The sequence below is a fragment of the Ranitomeya imitator genome, chromosome 6 (genome assembly GCF_032444005.1).
Source record: "Ranitomeya imitator isolate aRanImi1 chromosome 6, aRanImi1.pri, whole genome shotgun sequence".
Classification (NCBI taxonomy): domain Eukaryota; kingdom Metazoa; phylum Chordata; class Amphibia; order Anura; family Dendrobatidae; genus Ranitomeya; species Ranitomeya imitator.
This window is the reverse complement of record NC_091287.1, coordinates 389,493,703-389,519,077: the sequence shown is the minus strand read 5'-3', so window position 1 is coordinate 389,519,077 and position 25,375 is coordinate 389,493,703. Positions and strand designations below refer to the sequence as shown.

General features: G+C 42.1%; 1 protein-coding gene across 6 annotated transcripts in view; it reads right to left on the bottom strand.

The window, feature by feature from the left end:
- The window catches only part of DLGAP1 (DLG associated protein 1), a 937,306-nt gene that overhangs the window by 87,990 nt on the left and 823,941 nt on the right, over window positions 1-25,375 (bottom strand). For all 6 annotated transcript variants that reach the window (XM_069731141.1, XM_069731137.1, XM_069731138.1 and 3 more), the window contains 2 exons: window positions 20,591-20,955; window positions 16,368-16,459 (listed from right to left, as the gene is read on the bottom strand). In XM_069731141.1, coding sequence (XP_069587242.1) covers window positions 16,368-16,459; window positions 20,591-20,955 — 457 coding nt within the window. The remainder of the gene's footprint in view (window positions 1-16,367; window positions 16,460-20,590; window positions 20,956-25,375) is intronic.

The following is a 25,375-nucleotide window of genomic DNA, read 5'->3' as shown; positions in this document are numbered from 1 at the left end:
CAGCCCCAGAGATGGACGTCATTGATGATGTTTTGGGTCAAGGTGAGGATAGAGGCCTTGTCAGTGACCGCAGCCTCTGCCCCCTATGATGTCCCATTTGAGTATCCCAAATGAAGTGTCAACAAAACGGAAATAGGTGAAAAAATAAAGCAGTTAGATTAGAGCGAGAAAGAAGGGTATGGACTTTTTAACTAAGCCATATTAGAAAAACTATTATATTATTACAATAAACACAGACATTTAGGATGAAAATCAACATTAGTTTCGGACCACCCCTTTAAGGGTAATGTTTGCATATTAATGAGTACTTGTATATCAATCGTTGTATTTCAGTGTAGTTATTTCCTGTAAGTTATGTCCCTTGATATAATGGAAGCCCCCCTCCATGAATAGAGGGGGGGGGGGGGTCTCATGAGAACATGGCCCCTATGTATAGGAATGTCATGTTATGTGTTTTTATCGTTTTAATAAATGAAAAAAGGTATAGTGCATAAATGGTTAATAATCCTGGTAAGCTGTGCTGGCCACAAGCAGGTTCCATCTGGTTGAAACTGGCTGGCTTCCCGCTCTTTTATTTAAATTTTCATTGGCTTTCGGGAAAAAGTGCGGGAAGAATTTGGCTTTAAAATCAGCTGTTTTGTACAGCGAAGCGAAGATCATTCGTCACAGGAAGATTGAAGATCCCCACCCTCCCTCCCTGTTTTTTATTTTTGTTGTGTCGTTTATTTGTGTGAAAATCGCCCGGTTTTCAGGGCGCATTTGGATATGTTGGTCAGGATTTAAGGTAGCTGATGAATTCTTTTCAAATATTATAACTTAAGAGTGAATAAATTAACCTTTTCAAGTAACTCAAAATAAATGGCCACGGCCATTTGTTTCCACACTATTTGTGGTGTGTTGTGTATTCACTTATTTGAAAATGGGGCTTGTGTTGTCATGGACTTATACAGTATGTCTGTGTTATGTCCAAAAATCCCCAAAATAGGGTGTTAAAATGTGTATATTTATAAAGGTACTGAAATCAGCTCTGAACATAAGTCAGCTCTAAATCCATTAGAACTGCATGGTGCACAGCACCGAGATCCCCCATGAGAGAAGCGACCAGAGGGCAGTGATGAGTGACCGGTCAAGAAGAAGGTTAAAAGGTCACGAGACAAAACAAGCTGTAACATTCCTTCCATTTAATATCAGTGGGGGTAGCGCTTCAGGGAGGATAACAAATGAGTCCTATTATCTTTTGACACTTTTTACTTATGTTTTTTATGTGAATTAAACTGATTCCAAAATAAGGATAATATAGAATTAGGAACACAATTCCAGATCTGTGAGTTTCTGTATAATTCTGTCAGATGATCCACTATTGTGACCCTACATCTGATCTGTATGTGAGTCTGACATAACCTTAATGACAGTGACCCCCCCAATGCTCACACTACTGTATGTGGTTGACGAGAGCTCACTGACTGCCGATGCGCGATATAACAGAAGTATTGCTTTTCACACTTTTGTTGGCAGAACAAGAACCACTGCACTTCCTGCTCCGGGCAGAACAGTAACCAGAGGAGAAACCAAATAATTCACACCAATGCTGAACTTATGCAAAAGTAGTGATTTCATCATCCAAAGAAGAATATCCTTCTGTTCAACATTTATGTCAACTAACTGAGGCAGAAGAGGGAGACAGCTCAATCTTTATCGATCCATCTCTGTCCATTTACTAATTTTACACATGTAGTTTATTGGGTAAAAAAAATAAAAGGGTTATTGTTAGGGTCCGGTGCTAAAACCTAATGTCTTAAATTCCAAACTGTTCAGGAGACTGGATGAGTCACCAGCTAGGGGACTTGTGATAATGAGAGGGTGTAAACTAGCTGCATCTTTAAGGGATTTGTGTTGTATTGTTAATTCTAAATGCCACTTGTAAGGACTTTTACAATAAGGCATGGCTGGGGGTTCAGGCTATTTGTGATCAGCTTCTAATAAGTAGAATTTGTCCAAAGCAGAATACTTCTCTAATCATTAAAGTATGAGGTAGTCTGAAATAAACTTTATAGGGGTTCTAGACAAATAGGAAAAGATCTGGGTAGATAAAAGAATTATCATTATAAATACATTCCTAAATACCTCTTAAACTGAACCTGTCACCCCCAAAATCGAAGATGAGCTAAGCCCACCAGCATCAGGGGCTTATCTACAGCATTCTGTAATGCTGTAGATAAGCCCCCCGATGTATGCTGAAAGATGAGAAAAAGAGGTTAGATTATACTCACCCAGGGGCAGTCCGATCCGATGGGCGTCGCGGTCCGGTCCGGGGCCTCCCATCTTCATAGGATGACGTCCTCTTCTTATATTCAGGCTCGGGCGCAGGCGTACTTATGTGCCCTGTTGAGGGCAGAGCAAAGTACTGTGGTGCGCAGGCGCTGAGCCTCTCTGACCTTTCCCGGCACCTGCGCACTGCAGTACTTTGCTCTGCCCTCAACAGGGCAGACAAAGTATGCCTGCACCGGAGCCACAGCGTGAAGACAAGAAGAGGATGTCATCATAAGAAGATAAGAGGCCCTGGACTGGACCGCGACGCCCATCGGACCGGACCGCAGCGGGACCGCCCCTGGGTGAGTATAATCTAACCTCTTTTTCTCATCTTTCAGGTTACATCGTGGGTTTATCTACAGCATTCCAGAATGCTGTTGATAAGCCCCTGATGCTGGTGGGCTTACCTCATCTTCGATTTTGGGGGTGACAGGTTCCCTTTAAGTGGATCTGTAAACACATACAAACTGTATACAAAAATTAAACAGATGTCTTATATCTAATGAGGCTGGTGTATTTACTTTGAAATTTCATGGCAGAATGTCTCTATAATCCTGATATTAAGATCAGCATTTTACGAATTCTACTTATAGAGTAAAATGGCTGATGAGTCCAAATGTATTTAATTTCCACACAGGCCTGAGTGACAGCTGCAGCTTGTACTGAGCTGTGAGAGATCTCAGCAGCATCAAGAAGGAGGAGTAATGTGGATTTGTCATTCTGGTTAGGTGGGTGGAGATTCAGTAAACCTTTGATAAAAGATTATACAGCCATTCTGATAAGGATGTCCAAAGTAAATACAGCATCCATATAAGGTCTAAGAGATATCCATAAATGAATGAATGTAGTTTGTAGTGTAAAATCTAGTGACAGGTCTGCTTTAATTAGCAAATCACATTTCTTTTGTTTAGTGATGTAATCATTACAAAACATTAAAATGGGAGGCAACTTGTTACAACAACAGGAACTGTTATGAAAGGCAATTCAGTACTACAATGGACATAGCGGTCAGAGCACATACAGTGATCTAACAATAACCCAAAATCATAGAACGAGCTCTGAGACGTGGGAACTCTGCAGACCGCAATCCCTAATCCTCTCCAAACAACACTAGAGGCAGCCGTGGATTGCGCCTAACTCTGCCTATGCAACTCGGCACAGCCTGAGAAACTAACTAGCCTGAAGATAGAAAATAAGCCTACCTTGCCTCAGAGAAATACCCCAAAGGAAAAGGCAGCCCCCCACATATAATGACTGTGAGTTAAGATGAAAAGACAAACGTAGAGATGAAATAGATTCAGCAAAGTGAGGCCCGACTTTCTTAACAGATCGAGGATAGAAAAGGTAACTTTGCGGTCTACACAAAACCCTAAAGAAAACCACGCAAAGGGGGCAAAAAGACCCTCCGTACCGAACTAACGGCACGGAGGTACACCCTTTGCGTCCCAGAGCTTCCAGCAACAAATTAGACAAGCTGGACAGAAAAAATAGCAAACAAATAGCAAAGAAGAACTTAGCTATGCAGAGCAGCAGGCCACAGGAATGATCCAGGGAAAAGCAAGTCCAACACTGGAACATTGACAGGAAGCCAGGATCAAAGCATTAGGTGGAGTTAAGTAGAGAAGCACCTAACGACCTCACCAGATCACCTGAGGGAGGAAACTCAGAAGCCGCAGTACCACTTCCCTCCACCAACAGAAGCTCACAGAGAGAATCAGCCAAAGTACCACTTGTGACCACAGGAGGGAGCTCTGCCACAGAATTCACAACAGTACCCCCACCTTGAGGAGGGGTCACCGAACCCTCACCAGAGCCCCCAGGCCGACCAGGATGAGCCACATGAAAGGCACGAACAAGATCGGGAGCATGGACATCAGAGGCAAAAACCCAGGAATTATCTTCCTGAGCATAACCCTTCCATTTAACCAGATACTGGAGTTTCTGTCTAGAAACACGAGAATCCAAAATCTTCTCCACAATATACTCCAATTCCCCCTCCACCAAAACCGGGGACAGGAGGATCAACAGATGGAACCATAGGTGCCACGTATCTCCGCAACAATGACCTATGGAATACGTTATGTATGGAAAAAGAATCTGGAAGGGTCAGACGAAAAGACACAGGATTAAGAACCTCAGAAATCCTATACGGACCAATGAAACGAGGTTTAAACTTAGGAGAGGAAACCTTCATAGGAATATGACGAGAAGATAACCAAACCAGATCCCCAACACGAAGTCGGGGACCCACACGGCGTCTGCGATTAGCGAAACGTTGAGCCTTCTCCTGGGACAAGGTCAATTTGTCCACTACATGAGTCCAAATCTGCTGCAACCTGTCCACCACAGTATCCACACCAGTACAGTCCGGAGACTCAACCTGTCCTGAAGAGAAACGAGGATGGAACCCAGAATTGCAGAAAAATGGCGAAACCAAGGTAGCCGAGCTGGCCCGATTATTAAGGGCGAACTCAGCCAAAGGCAAAAAGGACACCCAGTCATCCTGATCGGCAGAAACAAAGCATCTCAGATATGTTTCCAAGGTCTGATTGGTTCGTTCGGTCTGGCCATTAGTCTGAGGATGGAAAGCCGAGGAAAAAGACAAGTCAATGCCCATCCTACCACAAAAGGCTCGCCAAAACCTTGAAACAAACTGGGAACCTCTGTCAGAAATGATATTCTCTGGAATGCCATGTAAACGAACCACATGCTGGAAGAACAATGGCACCAAATCAGAGGAGGAAGGCAATTTAGACAAGGGTACCAGATGGACCATCTTAGAAAAGCGATCACAGACCACCCAAATGACTGACATCTTTTGAGAAACGGGAAGATCAGAAATAAAATCCATAGAGATATGTGTCCAAGGCCTCTTCGGCACCGGCAAGGGCAAAAGCAACCCACTGGCACGAGAACAGCAGGGCTTAGCCCGAGCACAAATCCCACAGGACTGCACAAAAACACGCACATCCCGCGACAGATCCGGCCACCAAAAGGATCTAGCCACCAACTCTCTGGTACCAAAGATTCCAGGATGACCAGCCAACACCGAACAATGAACCTCAGAGATAACTTTATTGGTCCACCTATCAGGGACAAACAGTCTCTCCGCTGGACAACGATCAGGTTTATTAGCCTGAAATTTTTGCAGCACCCGCCGCAAATCAGGGGAGATGGCAGACACAATTACTCCTTCCTTGAGGATACCCGCCGGCTCAGACAAACCCGGAGAGTCGGGCACAAAACTCCTAGACAGAGCATCCGCCTTCACATTTTTAGAGCCCGGAAGGTACGAAATCACAAAGTCAAAACGGGCAAAAAACAGCGACCAACGAGCCTGTCTAGGATTCAACCGCTTAGCAGACTCAAGATAAGTCAAGATCTTATGATCAGTCAATACCACCACGCGATGCTTAGCTCCTTCAAGCCAATGACGCCACTCCTCGAATGCCCACTTCATGGCCAGCAACTCTCGGTTGCCCACATCATAATTTCGCTCAGCAGGCGAAAACTTCCTGGAAAAGAAAGCGCATGGTTTCATCACTGAGCAATCAGAACCTCTCTGCGACAAAACAGCCCCTGCTCCAATCTCAGAAGCATCAACCTCGACCTGGAACGGAAGAGAAACATCTGGTTGACACAACAAAGGGGCAGAAGAAAAACGACGCTTCAACTCTTGAAAAGCTTCCACAGCAGCAGAAGACCAATTGACCAAATCAGCACCCTTCTTGGTCAAATCGTTCAATGGTTTGGCAATACTAGAAAAATTGCAGATGAAGCGACAATAAAAATTAGCAAAGCCCAGGAACTTTTGCAGACTTTTCAGAGATGTCGGCTGAGTCCAATCATGGATGGCTTGGACCTTAACAGGATCCATCTCGATAGTAGAAGGGGAAAAGATGAACCCCAAAAATGAAACATTCTGCACACCAAAGAGACACTTTGATCCCTTCACAAACAAAGAATTAGCACGCAGGACCTGAAAAACTGTTCTGACCTGCTTCACATGAGACTCCCAATCATCCGAGAAGATCAAAATGTCATCCAAGTACACAATCAGGAATTTATCCAGGTACTCACGGAAGATGTCATGCATAAAGGACTGAAACACTGATGGAGCATTGGCAAGTCCGAATGGCATCACTAGATACTCAAAATGACCCTCGGGCGTATTAAATGCAGTTTTCCATTCATCTCCTCGCCTGATTCGCACCAGATTATACGCACCACGAAGATCTATCTTGGTGAACCAACTAGCCCCCTTAATCCGAGCAAACAAATCAGATAACAATGGCAAGGGGTACTGAAATTTAACCGTGATCTTATTTAGAAGGTGGTAATCTATACAAGGTCTCAGCGAACCATCCTTCTTGGCTACAAAAAAGAATCCTGCTCCTAATGGTGACGATGATGGGCGAATATGCCCCTTCTCCAGGGATTCCTTCACATAACTGCGCATAGCGGCGTGCTCAGGCACGGATAAATTAAACAGTCGACCTTTTGGGAATTTACTACCAGGAATCAAATTGATAGCACAATCACAATCCCTATGCGGAGGTAGGGCATCGGACTTGGGCTCATCAAATACATCCCGTTAATCAGACAAGAACTCTGGAACCTCAGAAGGGGTGGATGACGAAATTGACAGAAATGGAACATCACCATGTACCCCCTGACAACCCCAGCTGGACACCGACATGGATTTCCAATCTAATACTGGATTATGGGCTTGTAGCCATGGCAACCCCAACACGACCACATCATGCAGATTATGCAACACCAGAAAGCGAATAACCTCCTGATGTGCAGGAGCCATGCACATGGTCAGCTGGGTCCAGTATTGAGGCTTATTCTTGGCCAAAGGCATGGCATCAATTCCTCTCAATGGAATAGGACACTGCAAGGGCTCTAAGAGAAACCCACAACGCTTAGCATACTCCAAGTCCATCAAATTCAGGGCAGCGCCTGAATCCACAAATGCCATGACAGAATACGATGACAAAGAGCAGATCAAGGTAACGGACAGAAGAAATTTTGACTGTACCGTACCAATGGTGGCAGACCTAGCGAACCGCTTAGTGCGCTTAGGACAATCAGAGATAGCATGAGTGGAATCACCACAGTAGAAACACAGCCCATTCAGACGTCTGTGTTCTTGCCGTTTAACTCTGGTCAAAGTCCTATCGCACTGCATAGGCTCAGGTTTAAGCTCAGGTAATACCGCCAAATGGTGCACAGATTTACGCTCACGCAAGCGTCGACCGATCTGAATGGCCAAAGACATAGACTCATTCAAACCAGCAGGCATAGGAAATCCCACCATGACATCCTTAAGGGCTTCAGAGAGACCCTTTCTGAACATAGCTGCCAGCGCAGATTCATTCCATTGAGTGAGCACGGACCACTTTCTAAATTTCTGACAATATACCTCTATCTCATCCTGACACTGACAAAGAGCCAGCAAATTTTTCTCTGCCTGATCCACTGAATTAGGTTCATCGTACAGCAATCCGAGCGCCAGGAAAAACGCATCGATATTACTCAATGCAGGATCTACTGGCGCAAGAGAAAATGCCCAGTCCTGAGGGTCGCCGCGCAAAAAAGAAATAACAATCAAAACCTGTTGAACTGGATCACCAGAGGAGCGAGGTTTCAAGGCCAGAAATAATTTACAATTATTTTTGAAACTCAGAAACTTAGTTCTATCTCCAAAAAACAAATCAGGAATAGGAATTCTTGGTTCCAACATAGCTTTCTGATCAATAGTGTCTTGAATCTTTTGTACTCTTGCCGAGAGCTGATCCACAAATGAAGACAGACTTCTAATGTCCATCGCTACACCTGTGTACTGAACCACCCAAATGTCTAGGGGAAAAAAAAGGCAAAACACAGTGCAAAGAAAAAAAAAAGGTCTCAGAACTTCTTTATTCCCTCTAGTGAGAATCATTAGTACTTTTGGCTTCCTGTACTGTTATGAAAGGCAATTCAGTACTACAATGGACATAGCGGTCAGAGCACATACAGTGATCTAACAATAACCCAAAATCATAGAACGAGCTCTGAGACGTGGGAACTCTGCAGACCGCAATCCCTAATCCTCTCCAAACAACACTAGAGGCAGCCGTGGATTGCGCCTAACTCTGCCTATGCAACTCGGCACAGCCTGAGAAACTAACTAGCCTGAAGATAGAAAATAAGCCTACCTTGCCTCAGAGAAATACCCCAAAGGAAAAGGCAGCCCCCCACATATAATGACTGTGAGTTAAGATGAAAAGACAAACGTAGAGATGAAATAGATTCAGCAAAGTGAGGCCCGACTTTCTTAACAGATCGAGGATAGAAAAGGTAACTTTGCGGTCTACACAAAACCCTAAAGAAAACCACGCAAAGGGGGCAAAAAGACCCTCCGTACCGAACTAACGGCACGGAGGTACACCCTTTGCGTCCCAGAGCTTCCAGCAACAAATTAGACAAGCTGGACAGAAAAAATAGCAAACAAATAGCAAAGAAGAACTTAGCTATGCAGAGCAGCAGGCCACAGGAATGATCCAGGGAAAAGCAAGTCCAACACTGGAACATTGACAGGAAGCCAGGATCAAAGCATTAGGTGGAGTTAAGTAGAGAAGCACCTAACGACCTCACCAGATCACCTGAGGGAGGAAACTCAGAAGCCGCAGTACCACTTCCCTCCACCAACAGAAGCTCACAGAGAGAATCAGCCGAAGTACCACTTGTGACCACGGGAGGGAGCTCTGCCACAGAATTCACAACAAGGAACCTGCCCTAGATTTTTAATATGACAGGTCTCTGTGAGCATGTGCAGAAGCAAGCTCCGCTGTTGTAACCTGGAGAAAGGTTGACAGTATGTGATATACATTATTAGCATTTAGAAAGACATAGTGGACAGTAATGTGAGAAATGTCTTCTTAGCCACAACACCCCTATTATCCAGCACCATTATTATCTCAAGTATTATGGCATGTCACAGCTGTCGAGTGAACCAGGACCAAGGGCTCCTTCCCTGTCTCTAACACTAGGAGGCGCCTTAGCTCGCCCTACTCTCCAGGATAGTTCCGAAGGTGAAGATGTCCGTGCCTCCACTCTTGCCTTATCTCCGGAATTAGCCCTCCATCTGTTCTCTCCACCCACTCAGGGAAGAGGGGGCGCTACTGTGCACTGTAATACACCAACCCGACAAACAAGGCAACACAAACAAGGGTTAACAGAAAACTCCAGGCATTCAAAATATTCACTCATATATAACAGAAGAATGCACCGGGGTGTGAAGGTAGGGGAATAAACCAAAACAGAGAAGGATAAGGAATTACCATGTATACAAACCAAGCAACAGTCACTTATAACTCCTCCAACTCTCCTTCTGATATGAACACCTCTCTCTCCGTTAACCATGCAGCAATAAAGCTAGCTCTGACGAGGATTAGTATCAGAGCCCAGATTATAAAGGGGAAAGGAGTAGCTAACCGAGCCAATTAAGCCCTGGTCTGTCAGAAGGAATAAACACATTTAAAATGAAGGAGAAATGCTTCTTCTCAACGCCGGCGTAGGAGCAATCAAATGCTGTGGTCTTCTAGCTCCACACTGTCGCAGTAACCCCGTGATAAGATAGGTAGGAAATAAATGATGGACAGCAGCGTGAACGATCTCTTCTTACCTCAGTGTCCCTGGTATATCCAGTATTAGATCAGATAGACAGGGTGGACAGCAGTGTGAGCAGCCTCTTCTTACCTCAGTACTCCTGGTATCTCCAGTATTAGATTAGATAGACAGGGTGGACAGCAGTGTGAGCAGCCTCTTCTTACCTCAGTGTCCCTGGTATATCCAGTATTAGATCAGATAGACAGGGTGGACAGCAGTGTGAGCAGTCTCATTTTACTGTAACTGCCCTTGTATCTCCGGTATTGGATGAGATAGACATGGTGAACAGCAGAATGAGTACCCTCTTCTTACCTCTCTGGTATCTTTAGTATTAGATCATCAGATAGACAGTGTGACAGTGTGGACAGCAGCCTCTTCTTACCTCAGTGCCCCTGGTTTCTCCAGTATTAGATTAGATAGGCAGGGTGGATAGCAGTGTGAGTGATCTCTCAGTACCTCTGCATCCCTGGTATTTCCAGTATTGGATAAGATAGACAACGTGGACAGCAGACTGAGTACCCTCGTCTTACCTCAGTACCTCTGATATATTTTGTATTAGATCATCAGATAGACAGGTGGCTAGCAGGGTGAGCAGCTTCTTCTTACCTCAGCATCCCTGGTTTCTCCAGTATTAGATCACAATATCCACTGGGATCACATATTCCTACACATGAAGGAAGGGAGCAGAGCTTCCTACTGCACATGCTCACAGGCAACTGTCCTATTAACATTCTAGGACAAATGTCTGTCTTTATTACATAATGGAGTGATTTGCTTAAGTCAAAATATTTAGAAATGTATTTATCATAATAATGACATCTACATCTCTGGCAAAAATTAAGACACCACTGCAAAATATTCAGTTTGTCTGATTGTTCTCTTTATAGGTATATTTTTGAGTAAAATGTAAATCGTTCTTTTATTCTATAAACTTCTGACAACATGTCTCCAAAGTTCCAAGCTATAAATTTTGTATTTTTTTCTGACAAAGGAAAATGGTCAGAATTAGAAAAAAATACCCAGTGCTTTTAGACCTCAAATAATGCAAATAAAACAAGTTCATAATCATTTAGGAACAAAAATACTAATGTTTTAACTCAGGAAGAGTTCAGAAATCAATATTTTGTGGAATAACCATGATTTTTAATCCCAGCTTTCAGGCGTCTTGGCATGCTTTCCACCAGTTTTTCACACTGCTTCTGGCGCAAAAATGTAAGCAGATCTTCTTTGTTTGATAGCTTGTGACCATCCATCATCCTCTTGATTACATTCCAAAGGTTTTCAATGGGGTTCAGGTCTGGAGATTGGGCTGCTCATGACAGGGTTTGATGTGGTGGTCTATTAATTTTTGCCAGGGCCGTATTTCTACAACCCCCAAAGAAGTTATTATGCTGTATAAAATGTAAAAAAACAAGAGTGCAATGATTTTGAAATCTCTTACAGACATATTTTATCCACTACAGAACATTGATCACGTATCAGAAGTTGAAAATTAGACATTTTCCCATTGCATTTGAAAAAAATAATTCATTTAGAAATTAATGACAGCAACAACATCTCAAAAAGGTTGGGACAGAGTTAACAAGAGAAATGGAAAAGTACCATATTTTTTCGGACTATAACATGCACTTTTCCTCCAACATATTTGGGAGGAAAATGGGGGGGGGGGTGTCTTATAGTCGGAATATACTTATCAGTAGTGTGGCAACAGCAGGAGTCAGACGATTCTGCTGGCCTTGGGCTGCGAAGGGGGTGTTCTGTAGTGACTCCCATCCCAGACTGGTAAGGCAGTATTCGGTGGTGCTCGGGGGTGTGGAGGCTCTGCCGACATTTTGTGAAAGCCCGGAGCCCCCGCACTTCCATTGCCAACCTTGTGAAGACTTACAGAAAACGTTTGACCTCTGTCATTGGCAACAAAGGATATATAACAAAATATTGAGATAAACTTTTGTTAATGACCAAATACTTATTTTCCACCATAATTTGCAAAATAAATGTTGCCAAATCAGACAAGGTGATTTTCTGGATTTGTTTTCTCATTTTCACTCTCATAGTTGTTGTCTACCTATGATGCCATTTACAGGCCTCGCTCATCTTTTTAAGTAGGAGAACTTGCACAATTGGTGGCTGACTACTTTTTTTCCCCACTGTATATATCAGGTGACATGTGCCCAGAAAGGTGCGGGCTCAGCGCCGAAGCACGCACCAAGCAGGGGGAGTCCGACATCCGCATACTATTACGCCCGATGTTGGAAAGGGGTTAAAATGAAATGAAAAAAATGATCTGTGTTCTATGTTCTGTTGTCAATAAAATATGGCTATAAAATATTTCCAAATCAATACCTTCTTGTTTTCTTTTCATTATACACTGGAACCGTTTTTAGAATTGGGATTGTATATTTTCCCTTTCTAAAGACACATTTAAAGTTTAATCAAAGTTATACGTTTTACCTCTTTGGAAGGATTTACCTTCCAACATGGACAGAACATCTATATACTGTATTTCAAGTAACTAAATCACAAGACTGAAAATGAAGGATATGAAGTAATGACCACAAATACTGAGCCAAATGAGCCTTATTAAGGGAAACCTAAAGTTACAGAGAGGTGTGTTTATTGCTGCTACTAACAACTGCAAATCAGAAAAATGATGCATGTACTTACTGCATGAATTTTGATGAACATCTGTGTTTTCCCTACAGTTATGTGCAAGAAATGTGCGACTGATGCTCTGCTCAAGGGATCCAAGACACAATATGAGATAAGGGTTAGTGAAAACTGTATGCTGTAGCATCCATAAGCAAAAATGCTCCTCAGGTAGCAGTTGATTGGAAATCATATCTGCAGTGTATATTTAGCAATGTTATGTGGTCATCCCTCTAAAATATTCTATATGCTAAAGGAAGACATGCCAAGATGTCCTCTTCACCTTGTCTGTATTCCTCCATAGCTGCAATGTCGGCAACCTGGACTCCTCGTATACGTAAGCCTCTGGAAAATCAATACATGACCTAATTTGTTGATCTATTCATTTATTATTTATTTAGTTAACCTTGAGTTAGTGCAAAACACTACAGCTTGGCTAATAACTAAGCAAACAACCATGCCTTACTGCCATAAACCAAACCTCCGCACACTGCACTGGCTGAATTAGAATTTGAAAAAAATTTAAAGTGTGGTTGAAAATCATTAAAGTGAAGCTGTCGCCATGAAAATGCAGTACAATCTGCAGGCATGATGATATAGAGCAGGAGGACAGGGGGAGCTGAGCAGATTAATATATCACTTTGTGAGAAAAGATTGAGTACAACTTGTGTGTTAAACATTTAATCCTCTGTCCTCTCTGGGGATTTCAGTCCTGTGGGCCGTCCTATCAGTGACTGACAGCTTGCTTTCTATAAGTGTGCACACAGAGACGGCTGTCAATCACTGATAGGACTGCCCAATGGACCGAATATCCCGGAAAGAACAGAGGATTAAATCATGAAAACATGGATTGTACTGAACCTCCTCATGATGCCTGCAGATTGGACTGCATTTTCATGGTGACAGGTTCCCTTTAAAGCGAACCTGTCATGTGAAAAATCGCTATTAACCTGCAGATATGGGATTAATCCGCAGGATAATAGCGTTCTGAACCTGCACTTAGATGCATGCTGCTGGGAAGAAGTAAACGTTATTCCTCCCAGTAATGGTCCAGCTTAAGTCACGGGAGCGGCGCTGGTGTAGATTCAGTCACTGCGTTGTGTATAGAGAGCGGCGGCTGTAACCGCACTCTCGGCACTGACTGACAGCGTTTTATCAGGTGACAAGTTTCCTTTAAAGCCATAAATAATTTAGGGCTTCAGATACTTAAAAAAATAGTGTAGCCCCATGATCTGTGCCATCCTGTTGGACAAGTAGGCGTGAATGATCTGGTCACACCCAGGATCCACCATAAAATATTTGGAGGCCGAGTCTTCTGTCATTGAGCGCCCGCTCTCTAGAGCTCATTACATGGATCGATCATAGAGATTTCTTCCATGGACACATTTAAAACAAGACTGAAAGCACACCTGTTCAGTTTGGCGCTTGATGGCAGATATCTCATTTGCTTTCTACACAGGATGTTTTATCAAGTGAATCAGTCAATTCCTGAACTGCTCTTTGAGTCCTTCATGAGAAAGGTTCATTAGAAATGTTTGTTGTCTGTCTGCTACCTACCAAAAATTGTGCTTATGTTGTAAAACTACCAGCGTAATCACTGTATTTTATTGGGAAGATATGACATTTATCTTTCCATTGATGCCTATGACCGCAGTACTTAGCAAATAAGTGATTGCATCAGTAATCTGCAAATAAACTTATACAACCTACAGCATGTCTTGATCACTTAGATTAGGACTCATTATTACATAGTAAAATAAATATAAAAAAGTTAACACAATTATTAAAAATGTAGCAACATACTCTATGCAAAAATATTTAAAACTACCCATTCAAAAGAGAAAAAAAATAGGACAGAGTGGACATCAAGACTAGGCGCATGCATACATTTATCTAGAAAGTTACCAAAAAGAAGGTTCCTAACCAAGAGGACATAACAAAAATGTATGAACATACTAAGATACAAGATGTATCCAAGTTATATCTATAAACCACAGATGTGATTAATATTAGTGGCACGGCAGATGTGTAGACGGTGGTCCAGTTCTTCTGGACCTGTTCCAGTAGATCTTTGGATTCGAACTCCACTATTTCAGTGATGGGTCATTTCAGGTCAGTCAGATCCTGTGGCTGGAAGGCCAGGAGGGAGGAGATACCCCAAGTCTTTGATGTAGCCCCACAGACAGAAATCTCAGGGAGTTAGATCTGGCGATCATGGAGGTTAGCGCAAGATTGGTGAATCTGAGACAATGCATCACTGAAACAGTGGACTCCACATCTGAGGACATACTGACACACATGTGGACAGAACTGGACTACCACCTAGACATCTGCCGTGTGACCAATGGAAATCACTTTGAACATCTGTACTTTATAGATAATAATTGGATAGTTGCACCATGCTTTATGCTTTCTGAATCACCTTGTACAAAATCTCATTCAAAATAAAATTAATGGATCAAAAGTAATAAAAGAATAACAATCACCCATCCAATCACGATGACTCAATTAATCAAGAGAGGTTTTCCCACCAGTCTTAATGGGGGGGGGGGGGGTTGGACGGATGTTGGAATCAGAAGCTCCTGATTCGTTAAGAGGCACAAATGTGTTGATGAACTTTATGCCCCAGCTCCGCTCATTTTGACGGAGCTGGGCAAAAGTATTGAACTTTTTTGTGCAACTCTGTTTTGTGACAACATTTTGGTACTCATGCTGCTTCATGGCATAGTTCTGATTAAAACACTTTGACGAATTAAAGGGAACCTGTCACCCCGAAAATCGCGGGTGAGGTAAGCCCACCGGCACGGTCCCGCTGCTGGTCCGGTCGGATGGGTGTCTCTGGTCCGCTGCGGCGCCTCCCATCTTCATTCCAAGACGTCCTCTTCTGATCTTCAGCCACGGCTCCGGTGCAGGCGTACTTTGTCTGCCCTGTTGAGGGCAGAACAAAGTACTGCAGTGCGCAGGCGCCGGGCCTCTCTGACCTATCCGGCGCCTGCGCACTGCAGTACTTTGTTCTGCCCTCAACAGGGCAGACAAAGTACGCCTGCGCCGGAGCCGTGGCTGAAGATCAGAAGAGGACGTCTTGGAATGAAGATGGGAGGCGCCGCAGCGGACCAGAGACGCCCATCCGACCGGACCAGCAGCAGGACCGCCCCTGGGTGAGTATAATCTAACGTCTCTTTCTCATCTTTCAGGTAACATCGGGGGCTTATCTACAGCATTACAGAATGCTATAGATAAGCCCCTGATGCCGGTGGGCTTACCTCACCCACGATTTTCGGGGTGACAGGTTCCCTTTAAGGCTGATATTTTTATTTTAGTCCTGCACAGCACACCAATGAACGTTTTGCACATTGTGAACATTTTTAACCTAAATCTAATAATTTTAGATATTATTATGGCAATTTGTTAGAATAAAATGGTGTGACTTCAGATGACAGAGATCCCAGATTTATGGCCGACTCCTGCTATTCTCTTTATTTGACATATGGGTCTATTATTTCTTGTATTACGTAAGTTTGAAACACGCTGCATCATGAACTAGATACATTTTCTTTTATTCCTAGGTATACATGCTATTAAGAAACACCTTAGTCATGTGAGACAAACGTCACCTCTACTCTCTAACATAAGCCAAGAGTAACTTACTATTCAAGAAAACTAGGGATAGAAATCACTGTTCAGAAACTGCACTACCTATTAATTCACTATTTTACTCTAGCTTAGTACTATGAAATAAGATGCAGATTTCTTACGCTCGTTCTTCTTCTACTTGAATTCCTACTGATTGATATCTGAAGGCGGCCTCTCTCTGCTCTGCGATAGCGGCTTCTTCTGGCCCATCAACCTAAAAAAAAAATATGAAGCAGCTAATATGATTGTTTCCTAATAATAACAAACCAGTGTGCTTAGAATTGTGTAGTCATAGTGAAAAATATTTTTTTCAGAACATCAGTGATTTTTCTTCAGAATAATTTGAGTTTTCATTTCCTTATATTATTTGGAGTTTTCTCAAATTATTAAAACAGATATGTTGCCAAATTCAACTATACAGACTGCATGTATAAAAAAAATCTCTTAGACCTGATGAGGCTGCTGTACTTACTTTGAAAATTCACCCACGAATCACTTTATATTTATTTATAATTATTGTACATTAATTCCACAGCGCTTTACAGAGATCAGCGCTAAATTCCCTATCAGTATGTCTTTGGAGTATAGCCTGATAAGATTAAGATGAGGAATATCTCCTTATGAGATGCAGGCAAGTGCTAGCTAATTTTAATATCAAGTGGAGGAACCCTCAAATATGATTAAACAGCTATTCTGCCATAGATTTTCAAAGTAACTACACTGGCTTCATCAGGTCTAAGGGTTCTGTTTAACAATGCATGCTGCTTGCATTGTGAAATAACTACAGATTCCCAATAAATGTAAATGTAACATAGATTTCTTAGATAAATAACACATCTGCAACTTTTGAAAGGGCACTACTCCTTGAACAAATATTGGCTTTATTAAGAAATTTACTGTTGGAAAACCCATACTTCTAATAATGAGACAGTGTAATGACATGAATACGCTTTAGTTAAATGTTAATAACATTCTATTACTCATACTTTATTACCGATTTCAGTTACTATAGTGTCGTATTAATTTCTGCATTGTTTTAAAAAGCATCTGTCGGTAGGATTGACCCTCCTAAGCTGTCTATATGGGCACACAGGTCATAAGAAATGGAATCAAATGATACCTTAACCCCTTAACCCCCATGGGTGGTTTGCATGTTAATGACCGGGCCAATTTTTACAATTCTGACCACTGTACCTTTATGAGGTTATAACTCTGGAACGCTTGCATGGATCCGGGTGATTCTGACATTGTTTTCTCATGACATATTGTACGTCATGTCAGGGGTAAAATTTCCTCGACAGTACTTGCGTTTATTTGTGAAAAAAACGGAAATTTGGCGAAAATTTTGAACATTTCGCAATTTTCCAAATTTGAATTTTCATGCCCTTAAATCACAGAGATATGTCACACAAAATACTTAATAAGTAACATTTCCCACATGTCTACTTTACATCAGCACAATTTTGAAACCAACATTTTTTTTGTTAGAGAGTTATAAGGGTTAAAAGTTGACCAGCAGTTTCTCATTTTTACAACACTATTTTTTTAGGGACCACATCACATTTGAAGTCACTTTGAGGGGTCTATACGATAAAAAATACCCAAGTGTGACACCATTCTAAAAACTGCACCCCTCAAGGTGCTCAAAAACACATTCAAGAAGTTTATTAATTATTAACCCTTCAGGTGTTTCATAGGAATTTTTGGAATGTTAAAAAAAAATGAACATTTAACTTTTTTTCACAAAAAATGTACTGCAGATCCAATTTGTTTTATTTTACCAAGGATAACAGGAGAACTTAGACCCCAAAAGTTGTTGTGCAATTTGCCCTGAGTACGCATATACCCCATATGTGGAGGTAAACCACTGTTTGGGCGCATGGCAGAGCTCGGAAGGGAAGGAGCACCGTTTGACTTTTCAATGCAAAATTGACTGGAATTGAGATAGGACGCCATGTCGCGTTTGGAGAGCCCCTGATGTGCCTAAACAGTGGAAACCCCCCCACAAGTGACACCATTTTGGAAAGTAGACTCCTTAAGGAACTTATCTAGATGTGTTGTGAGCACTTTTAACCGCCAAGTGCTTCACAGAAGTTTATAATGTAGAGCAGTAAAAATAAAAAAACATATTTTTTCACAAAAATGAACTTTTCGCCCCCAATTATTTATTTTCCCAAGGGTAACAGGAGAAATTGGACCCCAAAAGTTGTTTTGCAATTTGTCATGAGTACGCTGATACCCCATATGTGGGGGTAAACCACTGTTTGGGTGCATGGCAGAGCTTGGAAGGGAAGTAGCGCCGTTTGACTTTTCAATGCAAAATTGGCTGGAATTGAGATGGGACACCATGTTGCATTGGGGAGCCCCTGATGTGCCTAAAGGGAAGGGAATGAGTGCCGTTTGAAACGCAGACTTAGATGGAATGGTCTGCGGGCATCATGTTGTATTTGCAGAGCCCCTGATGCACCTAAAGAGTAGAAACCCCCCACAAGTGACCCCATATTAGAAACTAGACCCCCCAAGGAACTTATCTAGATGTGTTGTGAGAACTTTGAACCCCCAAGTGTTTCACTACAGTTTATAATGCAGAGCCGTGAAAATAAAAAAAAACATTTCCCACAAAATTATTTTTTAGCCCCAAATTTTTATTTTCCCAAGGATAACAAGAGAAATTGGACCCCAAAAGTTGTTGTCCAATTTGTCCTGAGTACGCTGATACCCCATATGTTGGAGCAAACCCCTGTTTGAGCGTACGGGAGAGCTCGGAAGGGAAGGAGCACTGTTTTACTTTTTCAATGCAGAATTGGCTGGAATTGAGATCAGACACCATGTTGCATTTGAAGAGCCCTGATGTGCCTAAACAGTGGAAACCCCCCATTTCTAACTCCAACCCTAACCCGAACACACCCCTAACCTTATTCCCAACCGTAACCACACCCCTAACCCTAACACACCCTTAACCCCAACACACTCCTAACCCTAATCCCAACCCTAACCACACCCCTAACTCCAATACACCCCTAACCCTAACCACACCCCTAACCCTGACACACCCCTAACTCTAATCTCAACCCTAATCCCAACCGTAAATGTAAACCAAACCCTAACCCTAACTTTAGCCCCAACCCTAACCCTAACCCTAACTTTAGCTCCAGCCCTAACTGTAGCCCCAACCGTAACTTTAGCCCTAACCCTAACCCTAGTGGGAAAATAGAGATAAATACATTTTTTTTATTTTATTATTTTTCCCTAACTAAGGCGGTGATAAAGGGGGTTTGATTTACTATTCATAGCGGGTTTTTATATTTGGCAGCTGTTACACACTAAAATAAAATGCTTTTTATTGCAAAAAATATTTTATGCGTCACCACATTTTGAGAGCTATAATTTTTCCATATTTTGGTCCACAGGGTAATGAGGTCTTGTTTTTTTGCGGGACGAGTTGACGTTTTTATTGGTACCATTTTCAGGCACGTGACATTTTTTTATCTCTTTTTATTCCGAATTTTGTGAGGTAGAATGAACAAAAATCAACAATTCCTGAATTTCTTTTGGGGGTGGCGTTTATACAGTTCCGTTTTTGGTAAAATTGATAAGGCAGTTTTATTCTTCGGGTCAGTACAATTACACCGATATCTCATTTATTTTTTTTATGTTTTGGCGCTTTTATACAAAAAAACTATTTTATGTAAAAAATAATTATTTTTGCATCGCTTTATTCTGAGTGCTATAACTATTTTATTTTTTCACTGATGACGCTGTTTTGTGGCTCGTTTTTTGTGGGACAAGATGACGTTTTCAGCGGTACCATGTTTATTTATATCCGTCTTTTTGATCGCGTGTTATTCCACTTTTTGTTTGGCGGTATGATAACAAAGCGTTGTTTTTTGCCTCGGCTTTTTTTTTTTACGGTGTTCACTGAAGGAGTTAACTAGTGGGACAGTTTTATAGGTCGGGTCATTACAGACGCGGCGATACTAAATATGTGTACTTTTATTGTTTTTTTTTAGTTTACATAAAGAAATGTATTTATTGGAACAATATATATATATATTTTTCCTTTATTTAGGAATTTATTTATTTTTATATTTTTACACACTGTAATTTTTTTATTTTATTTTAAAAAAGGGAAAAACATTAAGTGGAGTTGTATATTGTAATATTCTTATTATTTGTGTGCTCTATGACTTTTACGCATAGTACTAAGAATGGCTTTATTGGTGGCTGCAGACAGGGATTGTCAGTGTGCTTACAGATTGCTTGTGTTGTGATGGTCTGTATGTTGCAATTCTGATCAGAAATCGTTAATACTTCCATGTGGGATGTAGAAGAATGGCTGGATTACCTGAATTCCAATGGATAAGTTTTTCCTGAACTGATTCTTTTTCCTGTCATCTGCAGTGATGGTGGAAACAGTTGAAGTGGAGTTCACTGTCATGGTGTTGTCCATGTGCTGGCTTGCTGGGCCATGAATCTGAGCGTTGGCAGCTTCAATAGCGGCTGTAAGCGCTTTCATACTGTCCAGACTCTCAGTAGAATTACTGAGCCCTGACTGACTAATCATATCCCCCCTTTGTCCATGTCCATCCATGTAGGCATCTTGGGCAGATTCTGTGCTACTCTGAGCAGTGATGGAGATGAAAGGTTTTGTAGTTGTCCGGGGTGGCACTGGAGGAGGTGTCTTTTTATATGTGGTGATACATGAAGATACTGAAAAAGAAACCAAAGATTGTCAATTAACACTTCTCACATGTCTCCCATTTTTCCATGTGTGAATGCTATCATATTACAGAACATCGTCTTCCTGAAACAACAGTGATACACAACATATAGTACTCCAGAACAGAGAAGGTGCTGAGGACAAAGGTGAGCTTAGGACGTGTTGACACGGATTGTGCTGACTCCTAGCTACAACATAAGACGGCAGATGTGACCATTACAGTATGTGACTCTGTTCAGAGCCATTGATGTAGACTCCTACATTTTGCCAGGAAAAGAGGTACAACATGCAGCAACGAAACAGAACAGTGAAATAGCAAATACAAATGTGACATTGGCCACATCGGTAACCCATGGGTCTAGGGCTGGGGCAAAGTATTTTGGTGCCGTAGGCAGATGAAGTCACCCCTGAGCAAAGGAATAGCTCAGAGACTAAGGTGACAGGATCCCTAATGCACATCCCTCCTTCCCCTCCAATGCGTTACATTTACAATCTAGAATTATTGTTATTATTATTTATTATTATTATTCATTTTTATAGCGCCATTTATTCCATGGCGCTTTACATTTGAAAAGGGGCAAATGTAGACAAATACAATTAAACATGAGCAAAAAAAACAAGGCATACAGGTACATAAGGAGGGAGGACCCTGCCCGCAAGGGCTTACAGTCTGCAGGGGATGGGTGAGGATACTCTAGGAGAGGGTAGAGCTGGTTGAGGATCACTGCAAGCTGTAGGCTTGTCGGAAGAGGTGAGTCTTCAGGTTCTTTTTGAAGGTTTCTATGGTAGGCGAGAGTCTGATGTGTTGGGGTAGAGAGTTCCAGAGTATGGGGGAAGCACAGGAGAAGTCTTGGATGCGGTTGTGGGAAGAAGAGATGAGAGGGGAGTAGAGGAGGAGATGTTGAGGATCGGGAAGGCAGGAGGTGGCACCCTAGACAGGTGCATACCCTTCCTACCCCTCATCCCATTCTTGCATGTGTCTATTAGGATATGAATGAAAGACCTCATCTTTCTTACCTACTGGACTGCAATGATTTTAGATATATTTTTAAGCGCTTGTAAATTTTTCTACTTCTTAAGAATGCATTATATTATCTACTTTACAGATTTTTATTTTTTTTTTTTACAAATAATAAAAGGAGCCAACTTCCCCAGAAGTACAGTACAAACCAAAAGTTTGGACACACCTTCTCATTTAAAGATTTTTCTGTATTTTCATGACTATGAAAATTGTACATTCACACGGAAGGCATCAAAACTATGAACTAACACATGTGGAATTATATACTTAACAAAAAAGTGTGAAACAACTGAAATTATGTCTTATATTCTAGGTTCTTCAAAGTAGCCACCTTTTGCTTTGATGACTGCTTTGCACACTCTTGGCATTCTCTTGATGAGCTTCAAGAGGTAGTCACCGGGAATGGTCTTCCAACAATCTTGAAGGAATTCCCAGAGATGCTTAGCACTTGTTGGCCCTTTTGCCTTCACTCTGCGGTCCAGCTCACCCAAAACCATCTCGATTGGGTTCAGGTCTGGTGACTGTGGAGGCCAGGTCATCTGACGTAGCATCCCATCACTCTCCTTCTTGGTCAAATAGCCCTTACACAGCCTGAAGGTGTGTTTGGGGTCATTGTCTTGTTGAAAAATAAATGATGGTTCAACTAAACGCAAACCAGATGGAATAGTATGCCGCTACAAGATGCTGTGGTAGCCATGCTGGTTCAGTATGCCTTCAATTTTGAATAAATCCCCAACAGTGTCACCAGCAAAGCACCCACACACCATCACGCCTCCTCCTCCATGCCTCACGGTGGGAACCAGGCATGTAGAGTCCATCCGTTCACCTTTTCTGCGTCGTACTCCTTCCATACCACGCAGTCAGGCTATGATTCAAACTCCATAGAAGCCATGTGCCTTAAAGGCAGGGGTATAACTACAATAGGTTCAGGGGTTGCAATTGCACCTGGGCCCTAGAGCCTAAGGGGCCCAAAAAGTCCCTTTGGCCTATATGAAATGACTAATTCTACTAAACACTTGGAATTATCAGAGGCCCTGTTGGAGCTTTTGCATTGGGACCCATGAGATTCAGGCTATACCACTGATTAAAGGGATAGTCTCATCTTCATAGATGGATATTGTTGGATATTTCTTGTGAAGATAATGACTTTTGCTATTTACTACTAAAAATATTCACCCATTCTTAAGATATTAATAGGAACCTGTCATATTGTGCGTGCAGTCCGATCTGTGGACAGCATGGTATAGAAAGTTGGCATCTAAGGCCACTTTCACATATCAGTTTTTTCCCATCAGTCGCAATCCGTCGAATTTTGAAAAACAAAAACGGATCCGGCGATTGATATTGTATTAGTGATGGATTGCGACAGATGGCCTCACGTTTCATCCTTTGTTCTCTGGATGCATCGAAAATTGGTTGTCCGGCAGCCAGAGACAACAGACAAAGTAACGTTTTTTGTGTACATCTAAAAAACGGACAGCGATGGATCCTTCGCTGTCCGTCGTTTGCTAGAATGGCAGCCTACTTAAATGATGAAATCCAGTGACGGATTATGTTTTTTTTAACTGAGCATGCTCCGATCCAATTAGCCAGATCAGCTAGTCAGATCTGTCCAAAAGCCGGATTTGTCGCATCAGTTTTCCACAATCTGCGACGGATCCATTGATCTGTCGAGCCAACGGATTGTGACTGATGACAAAAGACGGATGTGTGAAAGGGGCCTAAGCAGAATGATATATAGGTTTCTTGGAAACGTTTAATTTTATTTATTGAAATCCCTGGTGTTTATAAGCACTTGAGTCCATTGGGTGGTCTTATTTAGTGATTGACAGCTGCCTATGCAGGGAATTCAATGTATTACATGCAAGTATTACTTTAACTGTTCCCACAAAAATGTATTTCAGTCTAATCTGTTCCTTCTGCTCTATAACATCCTGCAGATCAAAAAACATTTTCAAAAGCATGTGTTCCCTTTAACACATGTCTTTCCTTTACAGCACGTTTCTTAGGAGACTCCACATCACTGTTGTGTAGCTTGGTAAGCACTGTGTGGAAGCCAGCTGGAATTTAGAGGTAATAGCACAATCTAGCCATCCTTCCCAGCTTCAATACACTACTTACAAGCTCAATAGAAAGGAACTTGTAAGCACTACCATGCTCTGCTGTCTATCAGAAGTGGTCTGTCTCCAAGCCAATGAGCAGTCAACAAAAATACTGTACAGAATTTAAAAGACAGTAATTTGCAAGCACGATCTGACATTGCCTATTTATGAAGATGGAAATAGCTGTTTAATGAGGCTGCTTACTTTATCTATAACAAATGTGTTGGGGAAGTGATTTTGTGGTGGTTACTAATAAATACCATATTTTTCAGACTATAGAACACACTTTCCCCTCCAATTTTTTTGGGGGGGAAATGGGGGTGCGTCTTATAGTCCGAATGTAGCTTACCAAGTGGGGGGCCAATGGTGTCAGGAGTCAGGTGATACTGTTGTGGTGTTTGGATGTGTGAAGCTGTGAGTTCCAGGCTGGTAGGAGGGGGTGTCCGGCACTGCTCAGCAGTGCAGAGGTTCTGCGACATTTTGTGAAAATCTGGAGCATGTGCACTTCCATGGTTTCTATGCTGTGGACTTCATGAAAATGGCTGCCGGAGGCGGCACATGCGCAGATTGAGATCTCGGCACCGAGATCTCATTTCTTCAGATTGAAATCAGCGAGATTTCCTGAGATTGAAATTAAAATTCGGGGTGCGTCTTATAGTCTGAAAAATACTGTAGTTAATGCAGAATCTTCTCATGTACATGTTAGGGGAGCCTTCTTAATCTTCTCTGTGATCCATGGGCACTTTCCTGGACATGGTTTGGGCAGGTGCAGACAGCCGTAGATTCTCTCGTCCGAGAGAATTAGATCAAATATGGAAATGACACTATGATCAGAGTGTGATTCTCTGGGATGAGTAGGAGATAGAGAAAAAAATTCTTAAAGTTGCCAAATCTTAATCACATGCAAAGTATGAGAAGGATGTAGGCATCAAAGTACAGGAATAAAGCACAGACAGGTTCACTGACAGCCTATGTCAGGCACAGACACGCTGTCACTGTCATCTCCCGGTAACACATGACTCATGTATGATAAAAGGTACAAGGTGTGCTCTTAGTATACGCGCATGGGACATCTCCTTTAAAAGGAAATCTGAATGGATTTGTGTTTGCGCTTGTTTTACCATTGTATTACAACTCCCTGCCAGAGGAGCCTGCAATTAATTCAAGAACACTGGTCAAATATTCAACATCCAAGCAAATGCGAAACCAACTTCAAATAAACATCTCCATGTTTCATAGCGAGAACAAAAGAGAACTATGTTCACATGTCGCTGCATGCCAAGTGTC